The sequence below is a fragment of the Bos taurus genome, chromosome 19, assembly GCF_002263795.3.
Source record: "Bos taurus isolate L1 Dominette 01449 registration number 42190680 breed Hereford chromosome 19, ARS-UCD2.0, whole genome shotgun sequence".
NCBI classification, from domain to species: domain Eukaryota; kingdom Metazoa; phylum Chordata; class Mammalia; order Artiodactyla; family Bovidae; genus Bos; species Bos taurus.
In genome coordinates, this window is record NC_037346.1 from 56,398,857 (window position 1) to 56,418,446 (window position 19,590).

The 19,590-nt window shown below is 47.8% G+C and overlaps 1 protein-coding gene and 4 non-coding genes across 7 annotated transcripts; 3 read left to right on the top strand and 2 right to left on the bottom strand.

Annotated features, from left to right (window-relative positions):
• The first annotated feature begins 135 nt into the window (after positions 1 to 135).
• Positions 136 to 4,901, top strand: ATP5PD (ATP synthase peripheral stalk subunit d). 3 transcript variants are annotated; one of them, XM_024979643.2, is made up of 7 exons: positions 152 to 185; positions 1,122 to 1,210; positions 1,604 to 1,733; positions 2,007 to 2,103; positions 3,527 to 3,598; positions 4,489 to 4,551; positions 4,702 to 4,901. In XM_024979643.2, exons 3-7 carry the CDS (start codon positions 1,612 to 1,614, stop codon positions 4,831 to 4,833), a joined length of 486 nt encoding a protein of 161 aa, XP_024835411.1. In that variant the 5' UTR covers positions 152 to 185; positions 1,122 to 1,210; positions 1,604 to 1,611; the 3' UTR covers positions 4,834 to 4,901. The 3 variants fall into 3 exon arrangements, with proteins under 3 accessions (NP_777149.1, XP_024835411.1, XP_024835412.1); NM_174724.4 differs by lacking the exon at positions 1,122 to 1,210 and having other exon boundaries at positions 136 to 185; XM_024979644.2 differs by lacking the exon at positions 1,122 to 1,210 and having other exon boundaries at positions 152 to 199.
• A 7,679-nt stretch (positions 4,902 to 12,580) lies between these two features.
• TRNAR-CCU (transfer RNA arginine (anticodon CCU)) lies at positions 12,581 to 12,653 on the bottom strand. The gene has a single exon. It is a non-coding gene; the product is annotated as a tRNA-Arg (tRNA).
• A 474-nt stretch (positions 12,654 to 13,127) lies between these two features.
• TRNAR-UCG (transfer RNA arginine (anticodon UCG)) lies at positions 13,128 to 13,200 on the top strand. Its single transcript has one exon. It is a non-coding gene; the product is annotated as a tRNA-Arg (tRNA).
• Positions 13,201 to 13,526: 326 nt separating this feature from the next.
• On the top strand, positions 13,527 to 13,599 carry TRNAR-CCU (transfer RNA arginine (anticodon CCU)). The gene has a single exon. It is a non-coding gene; the product is annotated as a tRNA-Arg (tRNA).
• Positions 13,600 to 14,012: 413 nt separating this feature from the next.
• Positions 14,013 to 14,085, bottom strand: TRNAR-CCU (transfer RNA arginine (anticodon CCU)). Its single transcript has one exon. It is a non-coding gene; the product is annotated as a tRNA-Arg (tRNA).
• Positions 14,086 to 19,590: the final 5,505 nt, after the last annotated feature.

The window sequence follows — 19,590 nt, forward strand, 5'->3', positions numbered from 1 at the left end:
GGGCTGTGGAGGCGCTACGCCCGCCCCCGGAGGCGGAACTTCCTGAATCAGCCCTCACCTCTATTCGCTGAACCGCAAGACAAGGCCCGCCCCCTTGGGTTTGGGGTTGGCTGAGGGGAGAGCTTCCGGTGACCCACTTCCGTTCTCTGCTGCTGTGGACTGCGGGCCGCCCGGGGTCGGTGAAGGTGAGTGGGCTTGGGTGAGTGGCCTCTCACGTACCTGAACATAGTGGGTTTCTCTGCTCTGCTCATGCATACCTCGGCTCGACCCTTGTCTCTCCTCTGCTTCGCGCGGCTGCTCTTTCGCGCCCTCTTCCTGTCCTCTCCCTCTAGCGCGAGGCCGCAGAGGCCAGTTTGTGGCCTCTTGACTTTTAGGGCTTCCAGTAACCTTTCTCTCGTCCAGCCTGACTCCAGCCTGGCGGCTTCAGGAGTCCGGTTTGGAGGCTGAGGAAACGTTGCCGGGACGTAGTTTTAGCCTGCTTGGTGAAGCCAGCAGGCTGGAGGGCTGTGCGCTTCCCTTTTGAAGGTTCCAGCTTTCGAGCGTGTGGAGCTTTCAGAGCTTCTCTAGTGCAGGGTTCATTTTCCGATTCAGTAAATATTCACTGAGCACCTGCTGTGTTCAGGATCTGTTCTAGGCGCTGGGGATTCAGCAGTAAATAAAAGACAACAAACCCATTTACGAAGCTTCCGAGCTTGGAAAACTCTCAGCAAGGGCACTTACTCTATCTGGTGTATTTAAGGTCACCCGCCCCTCACCTTCACTCCAGGGAACATAAGCTGTCTTGAGAGTGAAAGGAAGAGGCAGATGTTGGACATGTGTCTTCTTTCTTTTAAGGCCCACATCTCCTTTGTGATCCACCCCATAGTTTTTAAAGATCTTTAACGGTTGTGATCACTTTCCATGTTCTCTCACATTCACGTATGTATTGAAAACATTTTTTTTTCCTGAGTATTGCCAGTATACTCAGGGTATGTACTAACACTGCAGGGGATCACCAGGCATGAATAAGGTGTGGGTAGAGAGCCCCTTAAGTTTGTAGTGCAAATTGGTGTGCACAGTTATATTTGATATTTTTAACAGCCTTTTTTTGGCTAAGAGGGCTTATTATCCCCATTTTTCAGGTGAGGAAATTTCGTTCCAGCGTCTGCTCTATTTAACTAAGCCTTGTTGAAATGTGAATATGTGTCAGGTTCTGTGCACTGGAGAATCAGTGAGTAAAATGTAGGCTGAGTGGAAGTGTTTTTAAATTACTAACTTTTATGTAATGCATGAATATTGCTTTAGCAATGTTTCCAAAGGTACATGGAGTGCAAACACTGGATAACTGGATTTTTTCTTTTTTTTAATAACTGGACTTTTAAGGATAAATTAGGAGATGGGGAAGAGAGGGTATACCATCTAGAATATATGCCAGGTTGTACATCTTGAATTTTAAAAACTTAAGTGTCCTCTTCTGATACTGTCATCCTAATTCCTTTAGTTGACAGATATACCCACTCATATGATGCTGATCTATTTCTTAAAACTTGAATACTTCTGCGATGCCCTTCATAGGATTCTCTCCAAGAGCCCTGTTTTGATCTGACCTGTTGTATTTTCCAAGATCTCAAGATGGCTGGACGGAAACTTGCTCTAAAAACCATTGACTGGGTAGCTTTTGGGGAGATCATCCCTCGGAACCAGAAGGCCGTGGCTAACTCCTTGAAGTCCTGGAATGAGACCCTAACCTCCAGGTCAGTACCTTGCTGAGAGGGAGCCTCTGGACTTGTGATTTCATGTGGAAACAAAATATATGAATTCTGATGTTCTTCTGGCAGAAAGAAATTCATGCATTTTCTAAACACTAGTGAATTATTATTATTATTTTTTTGCATTCCTATGATCTCCCTCCTAGGGAAGAGTGTGGCGATAGCTCCAGGCCATAGGAATGAAGAATAGGGAAATTGCTGTGTGAATTTCCTCTTGCTCGTGGAACAGTCCTAACTTTTGCTTTTCTGTGTGAGCAGGTTGGCTACTCTGCCTGAGAAGCCACCTGCCATCGACTGGGCTTACTACAAGGCCAACGTGGCAAAGGCTGGCTTGGTGGATGACTTTGAGAAGAAGGTGAGCCTTCAGGCAGCTAAAGCTCTGGTCTTGTTAACATGGCTGTGGGTGGGGGAGCAGGACCGTGGACAGTTACACGGGATGACAGTGAGGAAAGAGGAGTGGTGGTAACACCCAGATCCCAAGGGAGGCTCAGGAGAGATGGGTGCAGCCAAAGGTCTTGTGATGACAGATTTAAAATGGTAAGTAGGTGCGGAGAACTCAGGGTCTCCTCATTCAGCAGGTTTCTTACCTAAGAAAACGGTATAACAGAGTCTTAATCCGAGAGCCAGAGGACTGTTGAGTTGGGTGTTTCTGCCTGGCTTCCTCTGCACTCCCCACCTGTCTCCTTTTAAATCAAGCTGACATTTTCTCCTACTCTTTTACTGTTTTCCTCTGCTTTTTTATTGTCCCTTGTAGCTGTGGTCTCTCGATCACCTATCTTTCTTCTTCTTTTTATAACTTAGTTTTTGACTGTGCTGGGTCTCTGTTGCTGCGTGGGCTTTTCTCTGGTTGCGGTGAGCAGGGGTTCGCTCTCTTAGTTATGGCGCGCAGGCTTCTTACTGTGGCGGCTTCCCTAGCTCTGGGGTGTGAGGGCTTCAGTACCTGCAGCACGTATGCTCAGTAGCTGTGGCTCCCTGGCTCTAGAGCACAGGCTCGATAGTTGTGGTGCCTGGGTTTAGTTGTTCCACCGCTTGTGGGATCTTCCTAGATCAGGGATCGAACCTGTGTCCCCTGCATCACCAGGTGGACTCTTTATTACTGAACCACCAGGGAAGCCCTCGCCCACCTATATTCTGATGTTAAATTTGATTATCCACGATTTGCTTGTTCATTCAGCAGATAGTTATTGAGGGCCCACTCTGCTAGGAACAGCGCTCAGTGCCAGGGCCAAGACACTAAGCCGTCGTCTAGGGAGAAGGTCTCATCCATCTCTGTTACACAAATATGACTTCCGCTACCTGTCCACTAGGGTTTCTTTTCACAGAGAAATCAGGGGACTTCCCTGGTGGTCCAGTGGTTTGGACTCCGCTTTTCCACTGCAAGGGGCACAGGTAACCATCTGTGGTCAGGGAACTAAGATCCTACGTGCTGTGTGGCACAGCCAAAATAAATAAAATTAAAAAAAGAGAAATCAGAATTACTTTGGAACCGCAGGGTTCTTTGAGGTCATCAGTCTGCCTCTCTTTATCAAGTGAAGAAACTGAAGCTCATTGTAATGAGAGAATTGTCCAAGGTCTCCAGCTAGTGATGAGGCAGTGGAACCTTGAGCTCCCATTGCCAGTCTAATACTCTTTCCAATAGAATGCCCCAGATGCCTGCTCTTACCGCCTGGAATGGAGAATGTGTTTTTATATGATCTATTACAATTAGCAGCTTTTGAGTCCTTTTGGGGGGGACTCCTGGTGATATTAACAACAGTTCGTTATTCCTGTGTTTGTAGTTTAATGCCCTGAAGGTTCCTATACCAGAGGATAAATATACTGCCCAGGTGGATGCTGAAGAAAAAGAAGATGTAAGTAGTTGAGGCCCTTACTTATTCTAAAATTCTCTTAATTCCTGACAGTTCTGTTTCTTACTAGTAAGGTTAAGGTGGAGGGAATTTAAAGGATCGCTAAAAAGGGATGAACTGTTAACGAATGCAGTGATACAGATGAGCCTTAGGATAATTATGTGAGTGAAAGAATCCAGCAAAGGAGGACACACTGCATGACTCCACTGCTGGAAAACGATAAACAAACTCAGGTAAACCTCTGGTGACCAGCACATCAGTGGTTGCCTGGGGTTGGGGTGGAGGGGGTGATAAATATGAAACGGTCTTCACTGTGGTGACGGTTCCGCAGGTGGATGCGTATATCAACCCCTATCAAGTAGTAGTCTTTAAATATGTGCGTTTTATTGTATGGCAGTTATACCTCAACATGACCGTTAAAAACAATCAAGGAGCTGAAACTGGGCAGGAAAATTATACACGGTAGTGAGTAGTCAAATACCCCTTTGCTTGAAAGTACTAAAAGCCCAGTGTTGGAACCCAGGTGGCTCCACCAAGGAGAAGTCTGACTGGGTGGTCAGTGGCTTGTCCTGGCCATTCGGCTGGCCCGGGTGATGCAGGCGTTTGTAGGTTGCCTAGGCGAATAACTCACTGAAGAACCCTGGGCCTGCCGCCTTAAGCTGGTTCTCCTGAACGGGCTTCTTTGTGGGTGTTGGGGAGAGCTGCAGTTTGCCCCCTAAAGCAGAATCCCCCAAGTAGTCAGAGGAGCCCACCTCCTCTCCACAGAGTGTGGGAAAGCAGTGGGGCGGCGGGGCGGGGGTGGGGGGCGGTCCGGGACTCCTCATACCTTGGGAGGCTCAGGGTTGGGAAGGTACAGGTTGGTTTCAAAACAGAATTTCTCCCTTCTCTTAAAGGTGAAAAGTTGTGCTGAGTTTTTGACTCAGTCAAAGACCAGGATTCAGGAATATGAGAAAGAGGTAAGGATGAACCTTGGCCTTTGCTTGTAATCTGTTTTCTCTCCTTTCACAGCCACGTGTCCTTCACCTAGCAGCAGTCACCTGTCTCGGATTCTTTTTTTGTATCTCTGCAACCCTTTTTATTTTGACACATTTCCCCTCTTTTTTCAGCTGGAGAAGATGAGGAACATAATTCCATTTGATCAGATGACCATTGAGGACTTGAATGAAGTCTTCCCAGAAACCAAATTAGACAAGAAGAAGTACCCCTACTGGCCTCACAGGCCAATTGAGACCTTATAAGCTCGAGTCCAGGAGACAGCTCTGGCCCTGGAATTATAAACTCTGGACATTAAAAATAATTACATGGTGCTGTGTGTGTCTGCTCCTTTGTGGTTGAGGTAATTAAAACTCGGGTGACCTCACTGGGAGCAGAGCTTTTGTTGGACTGGAAAGGTGTGCCCACAGGTGTGTGTGGTCGGCTAATGGTGAGGATGTGTAGGAAGCAAGTTACTGAGGCCCAAGGCTGCGGTGGTGGTTGTGCAGGAGCTCAGTCCTGTCCGACCGTCTGCAACCTCACGGACTGCAGCACATCCAGTTTCCCTGTCTTTCACTATCTCCAGGAGTTTGCTCAAATTCATATTCATTGAATCAATGATGCTATCTAACCATCTCATCCTCTACCACCAGCTTCTCCACTTCACTTGCCTTCAATCTTTCCCAGCATCAGGGTCTTTTCCATGAGTCGGCTCTTTGCATCAGGTGGCCAAAGTATTGGAGCTTCAGCATCAATCCTCCTGATAAATATTCTGGACTGATATCCTTTAGGATGGACTGGTTGGATCTCCTTGCAGTCCAAGGGACTCTCAAGAGTCCTCCAGCATCACAGTTCAAAAGCATCCTTTCTTCGGCGCTCAGCCTTCTTTATGGTCCAAGTCTCACATCCGTCCATGACTACTGGAAAAACCATGACTTAGTGACTAAACAATTATTATAGCAGGATTTATTTTTTATTATAGCAGAATTCCTTGCAGGATGCCTGAGCACTGCCAGGAAATACAGGCAGTTTAAAGTAAGATGAGATGGTGGGGAAAGTTCTGTTGTCCTTGAAGTCAGAGGAGCTTGTATGCCTACTGCTTACACCTGCCCTTGACCATTTAATTGCTGGTTCTAGATTAATCTGCCATCTCCAGACTTTTCCTTTCCTCATTTACAAACATCAGGATTGTAATAAGAATGAAATGAGATAATCTGGGAAGCTTCAGTAAGAAAGCAATCTAAGCAAAGGCATCCGACTTGATGTGGCTTAAATCCTGTTGGAAAAAACCTACTGAGGAAAAGACACACATTTCAACAATTTTGTGACATTTCTGCCAGAGATTGCAGATGTCTGGGAGGAGATCAACAGTGGCTGATAACCCTCAAGGAAGTAATGTCTTAAAGGACATAAGCTGAATAGACCTTGGGGCACGTCACCCCTAATTTATAGGGCAGGGGCTGGGCTGAAGGTAAAATGAAACCGGGGGGCAAGGCGTGTTCCACTTAGGGCGGCTTCAGTCATGATCCGTGACGTTCAGCAGTCAAGCTCCACAGAAGGCCTTTCATGCACAAAACAAGGACCACATGCTCCCTCCCCACCGCTGTGAATCATTGCATTGGCACCCAGCCATCCAGTTGAAGATCTAGGGATGCAGAAAAGTGAAAACGGAATCTTTTGGAGTGTGGTTAGAACCGGGAAGGGAAGAATCAATGAAAGGCCTGTGAAACTTTTGTGACAATGGGAAAGGAGTCCCTGTGATTTCCCTGGTTGTCCATGGTTAAGACCCTGCATTTCCACTGCAGGCGACATGGGTTGGATCCGGGTTGGGGAACTAAGATCCCTTGTGGCAAGACCAAAAATTAATGGAGGGGTCCCTAGCATTTGAGGGAAGGTGTCGGAAGACTTACAGTGAGAAACGAGTGAAAAACTAACATTATTTCAGTCCCAGGCATTTATGAAGCATGGCGGGAGTTGGGGGCGGGGGGGGGGGCACACTTTGAGGTTTTATATCCTGAATTGTTTGAAGTTTTTGCATTGAGTATGCATTGATTTTACGTGAAAAATTATCACTAGTAAAATAAGATTGTGCTTTTCAGATCACTAGAGAGATGTACTTCCTACATGGCAACAGTTAAGCAAAACGTAAGTAGCATAAACACAGAAGCAAACACACTTAGGGTAATTGCGAATCAGTAAATACCTCTATTAAAAGGGAAAGTTTCTAACTGGGTCAATTCAAAATCCAGGTACAAGCTGTTCATCCTTAAAAAGTTAGGACCTTCCTTGGAGGTTCAATGGTCAGGATTCAGTGCTTTCACTGCCCAGCAGGGTTCAATCCCTGGTCCAGGAGCTAAAATCTTGGAAGCCAAGGTGTGGCAAAAAAAAAAAAAAAAAGAGGGAGAGAGTTGAAAAATGGATAGATGGGCTATATCAAGGGTTTCAACTCCTTATTCTAAAAACTGGCATTGGAAAAATATGCATTTATCAGGCCAAGGGTGGCGGCCGGGAGGACCAACCCCATGTCCAAGGAGCTGTGGCTGCTCGGGTGCAGGAGGGCCTAGAGGAGCTATCCCACATTGAAGGTCAGGAAGGGGCGGCGGTGAGGAGATACCCCTCATCTGAGGTAAGGAGCAATGGGTGCACTTTGCTGGAGCAGCCGTGAAGAGATACCCACGCCCAAGGTAAGAGAAACCCAAGTAAGACGGTAGGTGTTGCAAGAGGGCATCAGAGGGCAAACACACTGAAACTATACTCACAGAAAACTAGTCAATCTAATCACACTAGGACCACAGCCTTATCTAACTCAATGAAACTAAGCCATGCCTGTGGGGCCACCCAAGATGGGCGGGTCATGGTGGAGAGATCTGACAGAATGTGGTCCACTGGAGAAGGGAATGGCAAACCATTTCAGTATTCTTGCCTTGAGAACCCCATGAACAGTATGAAAAGGCAAAATGATAGGATACTGAAAGAGAAACTCCCCAGGTCAGTAGGTGCCCAATATGCTACTGGAGATCAGTGGAGAAATAACTCCAGAAAGAATGAAGGGATGGAGCCAAAGCAAAAACAATACCCAGCTGTGGATGTGACTGGTGATAGAAGCAAGGTCTGATGCTGTAAAGAGCAATATTGCATAGGAACCTGGAATGTCAGGTCCATGAATCAAGGCAAATTGGAAGTGGTCAAACAAGAGATGGCAAGAGTGAATGTCGGCATTCTAGGAATCAGCGAACTGAAATGGACTGGAATGGGTGAATTTAACTCAGATGACCATTATATCTACTACTGCGGGCAGGAATCCCTCAGAAGAAATGGAGTAGCCATCATGGTCAACAAAAGAGTCCGAAATGCAGTACTTGGATGCAATCTCAAAAATGACAGAATGATCTCTGTTTGTTTCCAAGGCAAACCATTCAATATCACAGTAATCCAAGTCTATGCCCCAACCTGTAACGCTGAAGAAGCTGAAGTTGAATGGTTCTATGAAGACCTATAAGACCTTTTAGAACTAACACCCCAAAAAGGTGTCCTTTTCATTATAGGGTACTGGAATGCAAAAGTAGAAAGTCAAGAAACACCTGGAGTAACAGGGAAATTTGGCCTTGGAATACGGAATGAAGCAGGGCAAAGACTGATAGAGTTTTGCCAAGAAAATGCACTGGTCATAACAAACACGCTCTTCCAACAACACAAGAGAAGGCTCTATACATGGACATCACCAGATGGTCAACACCGAAATCAGATTGATTATATTCTTTGCAGCCAAAGATGGAGAAGCTCTATACAGTCAGCAAAAACAAGACCAGGAGCTGACTATGGCTCAGACCATGAACTCCTTTTGCCAAATTTAGACTTAAATTGAAGAAAGTAGGGAAAACCACTAGACCATTCGGGTATGACCTAAATCAAGTCCCTTATGATTATACAGTGGAAGTGAGAAATAGATTTGAGGGCCTAGATCTGATAGATAGAGTGCCTGATGAACTATGGACGGAGGTTCGTGACACTGTACAGGAGACAGGGATCAAGACCATCCCCATGGAAAAGAAATGCAAAAAAGCAAAATGGCTGTCTGGGGAGGCCTTACAAGCAGCTGTGAAAAGAAGCGAAAAGCAAAGGAGAAAAGGAAAGATATAAACATCTGAATGCAGAGTTCCAAAGAATACCAAGAAGAGATAAGAAAGCCTTCCTCAGTGATCAATGCAAAGAAATAGAGGAAAACAACAGAATGGGAAAGACTAGAGATCTCTTCAAGAAAATCAGAGATACCAAAGGAACATTTCATGCAAAGATGAGCTCGATAAAGAACAGAAATGGTATGGACCTAACAGAAGCAGAAGATATTCAGAAGAGATGGCAAGAATACACAGAAGAACTGTACAAAAAAGATCTTCACGACCCAGATAATCACGATGGTGTGATCACTGACCTAGAGCCAGACATCCTGGAATGTGAAGTCAAGTTGGCCTTAGAAAGCATCACTACGAACAAAGCTAGTGGAGGTGATGGAATTCCAGTGGAGCTATTCCAAATCCTGAAAGATGATGCTGTGAAAGTGCTGCAGTCAATATGCCAGCACATTTGGAAAACTCAGCAGTGGCCACAGGACTGGAAAAGGTCAGTTTTCATTCTAATCCCAAAGAAAGCCAATGCCAAAGAATGCTCAACCTACCGCACAATTGCACTCATCTCACACTCTAGTAATGCTCAAAAGTCTCCAATACGTGAACCGTGAACTTCCTGATGTTCAAGCTGGTTTTAGAAAAGGCAGAGGAACCAGAGATCAAATTGCCAACATCCGCTGGATCATGTAAAAAGCAAGAGAGTTCCAGAAAAGCATCTATTTCCGCTTTATTGACTATGCCAAAGCCTTTGACTGTGTGGATCACAATAAACTGTGGAAAATTCTGAAAGAGATGGGAATACCAGACCACCTGACCTGCCTCTTGAGAAACCCGTATGCAGGTCAGGAAGCAACAGTTAGAACTGGACATGGAACAACAGACTGGCTCCACATAGGAAAAGGAGTTCGTCAAGGCTGTATATTGTCACCCTGTTTATTTAACTTACATGCAGAGTACATCATGAGAAACGCTGGACTGGAAGAAACACAAGCTGGAATCAAGATTGCTGGGAGAAGTATCAATAACCTCAGATATGCAGATGATACCACGTTATGGCAGAAAGTGAAGAGGAACTCAAAAGCCTCTTGATGAAAGTGAAAGTGGAGAGTAAAAAAGTTGGCTTAAAGCTCAACATTCAGAAAATGAAGATCATGGCATCCGGTCCCATCACTTCATGGGAAATAGATGGGGAAACAGTGGAAACAGTGTCAGACTTTATTTTTTGGGCTCCAAAATCACTGCAGATGGTGACTGCAGCCATGAAATTAAGAGGTGCTTACTCCTTGGAAGGAAAGTTATGACCAACCTAGATAGCATATTCAAAAGCAGAGACATTACTTTGCCAACAAAGGTCCGTCTAGTCAAGGCTATGGTTTTTCCTGTGGTCATGTATGGATGTGAGAGTTGGACTGTGAAGAAGGCTGAGTGCCGAAGAATAGATGCTTTTGAAGTGTGGTGTTGGAGAAGACTCTTGAGAGTCCCTTGGACTGCAAGGAGATCCAACCAGTCTATTCTGAAGGAGATCAGCCCTGGGATTTCTTTGGAAGGAATGATGCTAAAGCTGAAACTCCAGTACTTTGGCCACCTCATGCAAAGAGTTGACTCATTGGAAAAGACTCTGATGCTGGGAGGGATTGGGGGCAGGAGGAGAAGGGGACAACAGAGGATGAGATGGCTGGATGGCATCACTGACTCAATGGACGTGAGTCTGAGTGAACTCCAGGAGTTGGTGATGGACAGGGAGGCCTAGTGTGCTGCGATTCATGGGGTCACAGAGTCAGACACGACTGAGGGACTGATCTGACCTGATCTGATCTGATCCTGTCTTAATTTAAACAAAAGTATTTCAGGATAAACTAATAGACCTAGTTAATGACAAAAGTCCTTTACAAAGTATTCCAGTTAATAAATGTGGAAAGAAAAGTAACATTGGGAAAATTGCTATTTTGTAATCCCTAATGAAGTACTGCTGCTGCTGCTGCTAAGTCACTTCATTCGTGTCCGACTCTGTGCGACCCCATGGACTGCAGCCTACCAGGCTTCCCTGTCCATGGACTTCTCCAGGCAAGAACACTGGAGTGGGTTGCCATTTCCTTTTCCAATGCATGAAAGTGGAAAGTGAAAGTGAAGTCGCTCAGTCGTGTCTGACTCTTAACGACCCCATGGACTGCAGCCTACCAGGCTCCTCCATCTACGGGATTTTCCGGGCAACAGTACTGGAGTGGGGTGCCATTGCCTTCTCCCTAATGAAGTACAGTTGACCCTTAACACAAGTTGGAGCTGATTGGGACCATTTATATGTGGATTTTTTTTTTTTAAGTACATACTACAGAACTATACCATCTGAGGTCAGTTGAACCTGCGGGTGCAGAGAGCAGAGTGTAAAGTTACTCAAGATTATTTGACTGAGAAGGGTCGGCAGCCCTAATCCCTAAATTGATCCAGGGTCAACTGTAGTTTATTCAGGCAAAGATCGTTCATGGACCTGCTAGAGCCTCCATTCATGGTTTGGTCATTTCTTCCCTGAATCACAGTCTCTCCCTAGGAGGTCTCCCTGCCTGTACTCTCACCTGCCTCTAATTCCTTCTTAAAATATACATATATATATAGGAGTATAGTTGATTTACCGGAGAAGGCAATGGCACCCCACTCCAGTACTCTTGCTTGGAAAATCCCATGGACGGAGGAGCCTGTTAGGCTGCAATCCATGGGGTCGCTAAGAGTCGGAAACTACTGAGCGACTTCACTTTCACTTTTCACTTCCACGCACTGGAAAAGGAAATGGCAACCCACTCCAGTGTTCTTGCCTGGAGAATCCCAGGGACGGGGGAGCCTGGTGGGCTGCCGTCTCTGGGGTCGCACAGAGTCGGACACGACTGAAGTGACTTAGCAGAGCATAGCATAGTTGATTTACAGTGTTGTCTTTAATTCATTTATTAAGGTGCTGCCAAGGGGATCTTTTCAAAATGCAAATATAGTTATCTTATTCCCCTGCTTAAAACCCTCTGCCCACGAGATCAAATGCAATTTGCTTACTCCAGGGTCCTCTGGGTACTTTGTTCTCCTCCCCTGGTTGTGGCCATAGCAAGTTGCTACCTGCCCCTCTCACACCACCCTTACTATCAGACACTTGGCATTCCAGCTGGTAATCCTAGAAGCTTAGAAAGAGGCAGAGGACTCTAGAATACTCTGTTGAGTGCCAGAACAATCATTTTTCATATTCTTTTCCATTATGATTTATCATAGGATATTGAATCTAGTTCCCTGTGCTAAGCAGGAAGACCTTGTTTATCTGTTAATCCCTTTTTAAACAGCGCTGCGATCACCCAATGCGAGCAGGGTCATCTTTTACCCATGGGACCTGGGTGCACACAAGAGACTGGCCGTTGTCGCCCCACTGTTCAAGGAGCGTGCAAACACAAGCGTCCTTGCACCCCTTCTCGCCGCAGCACAGGGCACTGGCGGGCGCGCTCTCAAACGAAGGGCACGGAGCTGGTCAGCGCCCACCCCGACCCGGCCTGCCTGTCTCCAGCTGGGGGCTCCGGGGGGCAGGGAGGGACGGGGTTGCTACTGCGTGGTCTGCTTTTAACTTCACAAAGATGGACTCGCACTGAACAAGCTCGCTTCTTTTGCACAGGGATTCGTAGCTGGCGGAGCCCGTTCGCCACGTGACTGTTTAGACGTCAACCCAGAGAGGCAACACGAAATGGGGAACCATTTGCCCTCGTATCAGTCTACCTCTCAGAGTAGAGTCAGGCTCGATCAAAATGAAACGGCAAAGTGGTATCCACAAACACGAAAACGGTCTCAGGAGGAAGGAGAAAAACTTGCCATCTGGTGGCCGTGAAGGGATGTAAAGAAGAACGTTCGGTGGTCTATCCACCCCCACCCCAGATGGGACTCGAACCCACAATCCCTGGCTTAGGAGGCCAGTGCCTTATCCATTAGGCCACTGGGGCTTCACAAAAATGGCGCTCGATCACTTGTCTCTTGAACTATGACGCCGCAGGCCGGCGTAGTGACGTCAACCGGAAGTTCCCAGGTGCAAAGCCTAACTGGACACGAGCCCCAGGTGATGGAAGTAGCTGCGAGGAGAGGGTCCCGCGCTGTCTCCGCGCCTGAAACAAGGGCAACGGCCGGGTTTGGTTGCGGCGCAAGAGTGTCGTCCTCTTCTCAGGATTAAAGCGTTTCGACCACGAAGGGGCTCAAACGCTTAATCCGAAGTCAGACACACTACTTCTTGGGGCACGCTGCCTCCTCGCTAAGTGGGAGCCACCTCCGGCCGCCCCGGCGCTGGCGCAGAGTGTCTGTTGCTCTGCAACCCCGAGGACGCGCGCGCCCTGAGGCTAAAAGCCCACGGTTTTCTCCCTCGGGCCAACGCCGCCTCCGGGAGGGTGCGCTCAACTATCTTCCCACGAATCGCTAGGCCCTGGGACCGCGTGGCCTAACGGATAAGGCGTCTGACTTCGGATCAGAAGATTGAGGGTTCGAGTCCCTTCGTGGTCGGCTTCGTTTTGGACGAGCAGCTCCTCCCGAATTCAAAATGCGAACCCGCTTTCTTCATGATTTCATCCGCCTGGTTCTGCTTCCTTCAGGCGTTCACTTTCCGCGCCCCTTGCCGTCCGTCATCGTCCTCAGTTTCGCCTCACCGTGAAGTTTTAACTTTTCGCGTGGCCCCGCGGCCGCGCCCCCTGCTTGTCCTGTAGGCCTCTCGGGCCCGGCCCTGGTCCTCGGGGTCCGCGGTCCGGCCGGCGTCGTGGTAGGGCCGATTGAGGCCTGTGCGCGCGCCGCTGCGCGTTACTACGGACCACGTGGTCGGCCCAGGCCGTCGCGCCCCAGTGGCCTAATGGATAAGGCACTGGCCTCCTAAGCCAGGGATTGTGGGTTCGAGTCCCACCTGGGGTGGTGTCGGGGCGGGAGCGCTTTGGCCCCACGTTAGCTTTTGCGATCGCAGAGCACGAGCCTCCGAGGTTGCAGCCTAGGGATCTGGGGACTCAGGGGCGCCCCACCCGCGTGCTCTCAGCTCGCCTTCTGCTGTGCAGCTGACCCGGACCTCGTTTGCAGTCAAATAGTCGGCGCGTCCCGGCCCGGGACTCAGTGTCCCTCACCCCCTCCTCCCGCCCTGGTGACCTCGCATCCTTCCCCCCTCCTTGTCCGCTCGGCCTGTTCGCTGTCCAAAAGTCAGCGGCCTCCAGGTCCCTGCTTTGGGATCTAGCAGGTTTTCCATCCGCGGACCGGAGCCGGGTGTGTTGGGAGTCTTTCGAGCGGCGGAACTATTGGCACATGGATTCTAGAGTGTAAGGACCAAAAAGGTGCTCTACCCCAGGTGGGACTCGAACCCACAATCCCTGGCTTAGGAGGCCAGTGCCTTATCCATTAGGCCACTGGGGCCTGCGGCTCAATTTCGCGACATCTCTGCCTCTAGTAGGCGGTCCGATCCCGGGCCTTACAAATCACGGCTTAGCGAGGCAAACGCCCTGGGATGCGGTGCCCGGGCCGCGCCAAAGCGAGACCTTGGATGCTCACGGAAACCCGCGAGGAAGAAACATGGTGGGAAGTCAACTGCCGCCCCCATCAGCCGCACCGGCAAGCACACGGGTGCTGGGAGGCCGGCGCTGATTCTGCCCGGACACCTGACTATGGATGGCGGGCGAAAGCTGAGGTTTGTAGGCATTTCCAAATTTTACCGTCATAGCTAAGTGTAGTAAGTGAACGAGAGCAAACTCGTCTCAAGCACGAGTCCTGAAACAAACAGTAACATTCTCCCCCATCATGAAACAATGTACAACCTGAAGGAACACATCCTTCCAGTCTTGATAGTAGAAATATATACGTACGCAATTACAGAATAGAGCGAAAAGAAATGGATCACCCAACTAGACACTTTAATGTCTTGTTTCTTTAGGACTGTTATACAAAAGGGAATACAAATACAGAAAAGCACATTTAAAAACGTTACACATGTTGAAAACCCACTACTAAAATCCATACCTATTGGAAAAATGTAAGGGAAGGAGAGTCAGCCCAGGGCAGTCAGTGTCTACTCCCCGCCTGTGCTTGCGCTGAGATCGTAGCTCTCAGGGACTTGGAGACGTTCTTTTTTCTTTCTCTCTCCCACTTACAGAGTCTGCACAAACCCATAATACCAACAAGAAAGAGGAATGTACCCCACCTGGCTCCCGTCTCCTTCCTTAAGCCTGTCCTCTTTTCAGTTAACTAAATGCTCTGCTTGTTGAGGTGTAACATCCACGCAGTAAGGTGTACACATCTCAAGGTCATGGCCGGAGGAGATACAGAACTTTGCCAGCGCCCCTGAAGGCTCCCTTCTGCCTCCTCCCCACTGCCCCGGGGTAAATGCTTCCCTGACTCTCAACGCCATAAGGCAGTTTTGCCTGACTTGAGCTTTGTATAAACGGAATCATACTCTTACAGTCTGACCTCTGTGGCTCATCACTGTGTCTGTGAGGTCCACCCATGCTCATTCTTTTGCCCTCATCTTTTTGTTGTTGCTGTTTTATTGGAAGATAATTGCTTTACAATGTTGTGTTGGTTTCTGCCATACATGGACATGAATCAGCCATAGGTATACATATATCCCCTCCTTCTGGAACCTCCCTCCTGCCCCCTACCCCATCCCACTCCTCTAGGTTGTCGCAGGGCACCTGGTTGACCTCCCTGTGTTACACAACAACTCCCCACTGGCTATCGATTTTATGTATGGTAATGTGTATGTTTCAATGCTACTCTCAATTAGTCCCACCCTCTCCTTCCTGCTCTGTGTCCACAAGTCTGTTTTTACATCTGTGTTTCTATTCCTGACCTGCAAATAGGTTCTTCAGTACCATTTTTCTAGATTTCATATATATGCGTTAGTATACAATATTTCGGAGAAGGCAATGGCACCCCACTCCAGTACTCTTGCCTGGAAAATCCCATGGACCGAGGAGCCTGGTAGGCTGCAGTCCATGGGGTCGCTAAGAGTCGGACACGACTGAGCGACTTCACTTTCACTTTTCACTTTCATGCATTGGAGAAGGAAATGGCACCCCACTCCAGTGTTCTTGCCTGGAGAATCCCAGGGACGGGGCAGCCTAGCGGGCTGCTGTCTATGGGGTCACACAGAGTCGGACACGACTGAAGCGACTTAGCAGCAGCAGCATACAACATTTGTTTTTTTGACTTACTTCACTGTGTAACAGGCTCTGTTGTTTTTGATGACGGGTCCTACCCCTGTTCTCCACTCTCTAGTGTCCCCTGGCCTAGTTTTGTTTTTCTTCACCTCTCTTTCCCCTCCTCTGTATTTTAAATGCTTTTGCAAGCCCCGTCACGAGCCACCAATGTCTTCTGAGAGCCTCACAGGCCCAGCCCCCAGGTCCAGAGTCAAACCGTGAGGATGCTCGCTCTGGTTTCCCGCCGCTGTCTCCATGCATCTCCATGCTTTGCTCCTCCACATCCCCAAGACACTGCTTGTTCTCTTCTGTCCTGCATCCCTGCTTCGACCTCACTCCCCAGCTCCCACTTCACTCCCCGTCCTGGGCATCACCATGTTGGCATTCCTCCTCAGGCCCCACAAAGCGGCTCCTCCCAGGCAAAACCATACCCATCATCCAACCAGCCTCCCAAGCCTGCTCCCTTGGTGACTTTCCTGTCTCAGATCACCACCCCCTTGTCACACACCAGCTCTCACTCCAATCAGTCAACTTTCTGTCCTCCGAACCCCCTTGCATCCGCGGGTTTCTTTCCATCACTGCTGCCACTGGCCCGGTTCCAGGATGGGTCCCTAACTGCTCACTGGATCTGTCCACTGAGTTGTGCACACTTCCCTGCAGTCTTTTTTTCTCATCCAATCCCAATAAGATTAATCTTCCCCTGACAGCCTCTATAGGGGTAGAGGCCAAACATCTTAGGTGTCACATTGAAGGCCTTTCTAGACCTGGCTCCCACTCAAGGTGGCAGACGTGTCTTCCACAGAGCCTCACCCCCTGGGTTCCAGCCAAACTGGGCTATTAATCATGGCTAAAGTTCCCTGGGTACAGGCTCAGTGCCACTAATGACTACCACCCTACCACCCTATTAGAGGTCAGCACTAACCATCCCTAGTTTGTAGAGGGGCCGTGGGATCACAAAGATTTGCACATGACTTAGCCACTCAGTTCAGTTCAGTTCAGTTGCTCAGTCGTATCTGATTCTTTGCAACTCCACGGACTGCAGCACACCAGGCCTCCCTGTCCATCACCAACTCCTGGAGTTTACTCAAATTCATGTCCATTGAGTCAGTGATGCCATCCAACCATCTCATCCTCTGTCATCCCCTTCTCCTCCTACCTTCAATCTTTCCCAGCAACAGGGTCTTTTCAAATGAGTCAACTCTGCATCAGGTGGCCAAAGTATTGGAGTTTCAGCTTCAGCGTCAGTCCTTCCAATGAACATTCAGGACTGATTTCCTTTAGAATGGACTGGTTGGATCTCCTTGCAGTCCAAGGGACTCTCAAAAGTCTTCTCCAACACTACAGTTCAAAAGCATCAATTCTTTGGTGCTCAGCTTTCTTTATAGTCCAACTCTCACATCCATACATGACTACTGGAAAAACCATAGCTTTGACTAGATGGACCTTTGTTGGCAAAGTAATGTCTCTGCTTTTGAATATGCTGTCTAGGTTGGTCATAGCTTTTCTTCCAAGGAGCAAGCATCTTTTAATTTCATGGCTGCAGTCACCATCTGCAGTGATTTTGCACTGCCCCCCCCCCACCACTGAAAAAGTCTGTCACCATTTCCACTGTTTCCCCATTGATTTGCCATGAAGTGATGGGACCAGATGCCATGATCTTAGTTTTCTGAATGTTGAGCTTTAAGCCAGCTTTTTCACTCTCCTCTTTCACTTTCATCAAAAGGCTCTTTAGTTCTTCACTTTCTGCCATAAGGGTGGTGTCCTTTGCATATCTGAGGTTATTGTTATTTCTCCCGGCAATCTTGATTCCAGCTTGTGCTTCCTCCAGCCCAGCATTTCTCATGATGTACTCTGCGTGTAAGTTAAATAAGCAGGGTGACAATATACAGCCTTGACGTACTCCTTTCCTTATTTGGTACCAGTCTGCTGTTCCATGTCCAGTTCCAACTGTTGCTTCCTGACCTGCATACATATTTCTTAAGAGGCAGGTCAGGTGGTCTGGTATTCCTATCTCTTTCAGAATGTTCCACATTTTGTTGTGATCCACACAGTCAAAGCCTTTGATATAGTCAATAAAGAAGTAGATGTTTTTCTGGAACTCTCTTGCTTTTTCGATGATCCAGCGGATGTTGGCAATTTGATCTCTGGTTCCTCTGCGTTTTCTAAATCCAGCTTGGACATCTGGAAGTTCACGGTTCACATACTGTTGAAGCCTCGCTTGGAGAATTTTGAGCATTACTTTACTAGTGTGTGAGATGAGTGCAATTGTGCACTAGTTTGAACATTCTTTGGCATTGCCTTTCTTTGGGATTGGAATGAAAACTGACCTTTTCTAGTCCCATGGCCACTGCTGAGTTTTCCAAATTTGCTGGCATATTGAGTGCAGCACTTTCACAGCATCATCTTTTAGGATTTGAAATAGCTCAGCTGGAATTTCATCACCTCCTCTAGCTTTGTTTGTAGTGATGCTTCCTAAGGCCCACTTGACTTCACATTCCAGGATGTCTGGCTCTAGGTCAGTGATCACACCATCATGGTTATCTGGATCATTAAGATCTTTTTTGTATAGTTCTTCTGTGTATTCTTGCCATGTTTTCTTAATATCTTCTGCTTCTGTTAGGTCCATACCATTTCTGTCCTTTATTGTGCCCATCTTTGCATGAATGTTCCCTTGGTATATTTAATTTTCTTGAAGAGGTCTCTAGTCCTTCTCCATTCTATTGTTTTTCTATATTTCTTTGCACTGATCACTGAGGAAAGCTTTCTTATCTCTCCTTGCTATTCTTTGGAACTTGACATTCAAATGGGTTTATCTTTCCTTTTCTCCTTTGCCTTTCACTTCTCTTCTTTTCTCAGCTATTTGTAAGGCCTCCTCAGACAGCCATTTTGCCTTTTTGTGTTTCTTTTTCTTGGGAATGGTCTTGATCCCTGTCTCCTGTACAATGTCACGAACTTCCCCGTCCATAGTACTTCAGGCACTCTATCAGCTCTAATCCCTTGAATCTATTTCTCACTTCCACTGTATAATCGTAAGGGATTTGATTTAGGTCATACGTGAGTGGTCTAGTGGTTTTCCCTACTTCCTTCAATTTAAGTCTGAATTTGGCAATAAGCGGGTCATGATCTGAGTCAGCTCCCGGTCTTGTTTTTGCTGACTGTATAGAGCTTCTCCATCTTTGGCTGCAAAGAATATAATCAGTCTGATTTCAGTACTGACCATCTAGTGATGTCCGTGTGTAGAGTCGTCTCTTGTGTTGTTGGAAGAGGGTGTTTGCTGTGACCAGTGCATTCTCTTGGCAAAACTCTATTGGCCTTTGCCCTGCTTCATTCGGTACTCCAAGGCCAAATGTGCCTGTTACTCCAGGTATTTCTTGACTTCCTACTTCTGTACTGAACAGCAATAAAAGCTAAGGTTCAGAGAGGCTGAGTAGTTTCCTGGAGGCCTCACAGCTGGGAGTGGTGCTCGTCAGAAGCTGACCCCGGGGCAGCTGGCCTCATGGCCCATTCTCTCCATGTGGTGGTTCACTGTCCCCACCGCAGGCAGGGCCCTTGGCCACCACTGGAGTCTCCAGGTGATAAGCTTCTTCCTGTGCTCGCATGGCCAGCCCTTCCCCTCCATCAGGCCCATTTGAAGCACCTCAAGTACATCTTCACTGACCCTCCCACTGGAACCAGTTACTCCCCAAAACTATTTATACCTTCCTTGTGTTATGTTTTAGGTCATGTT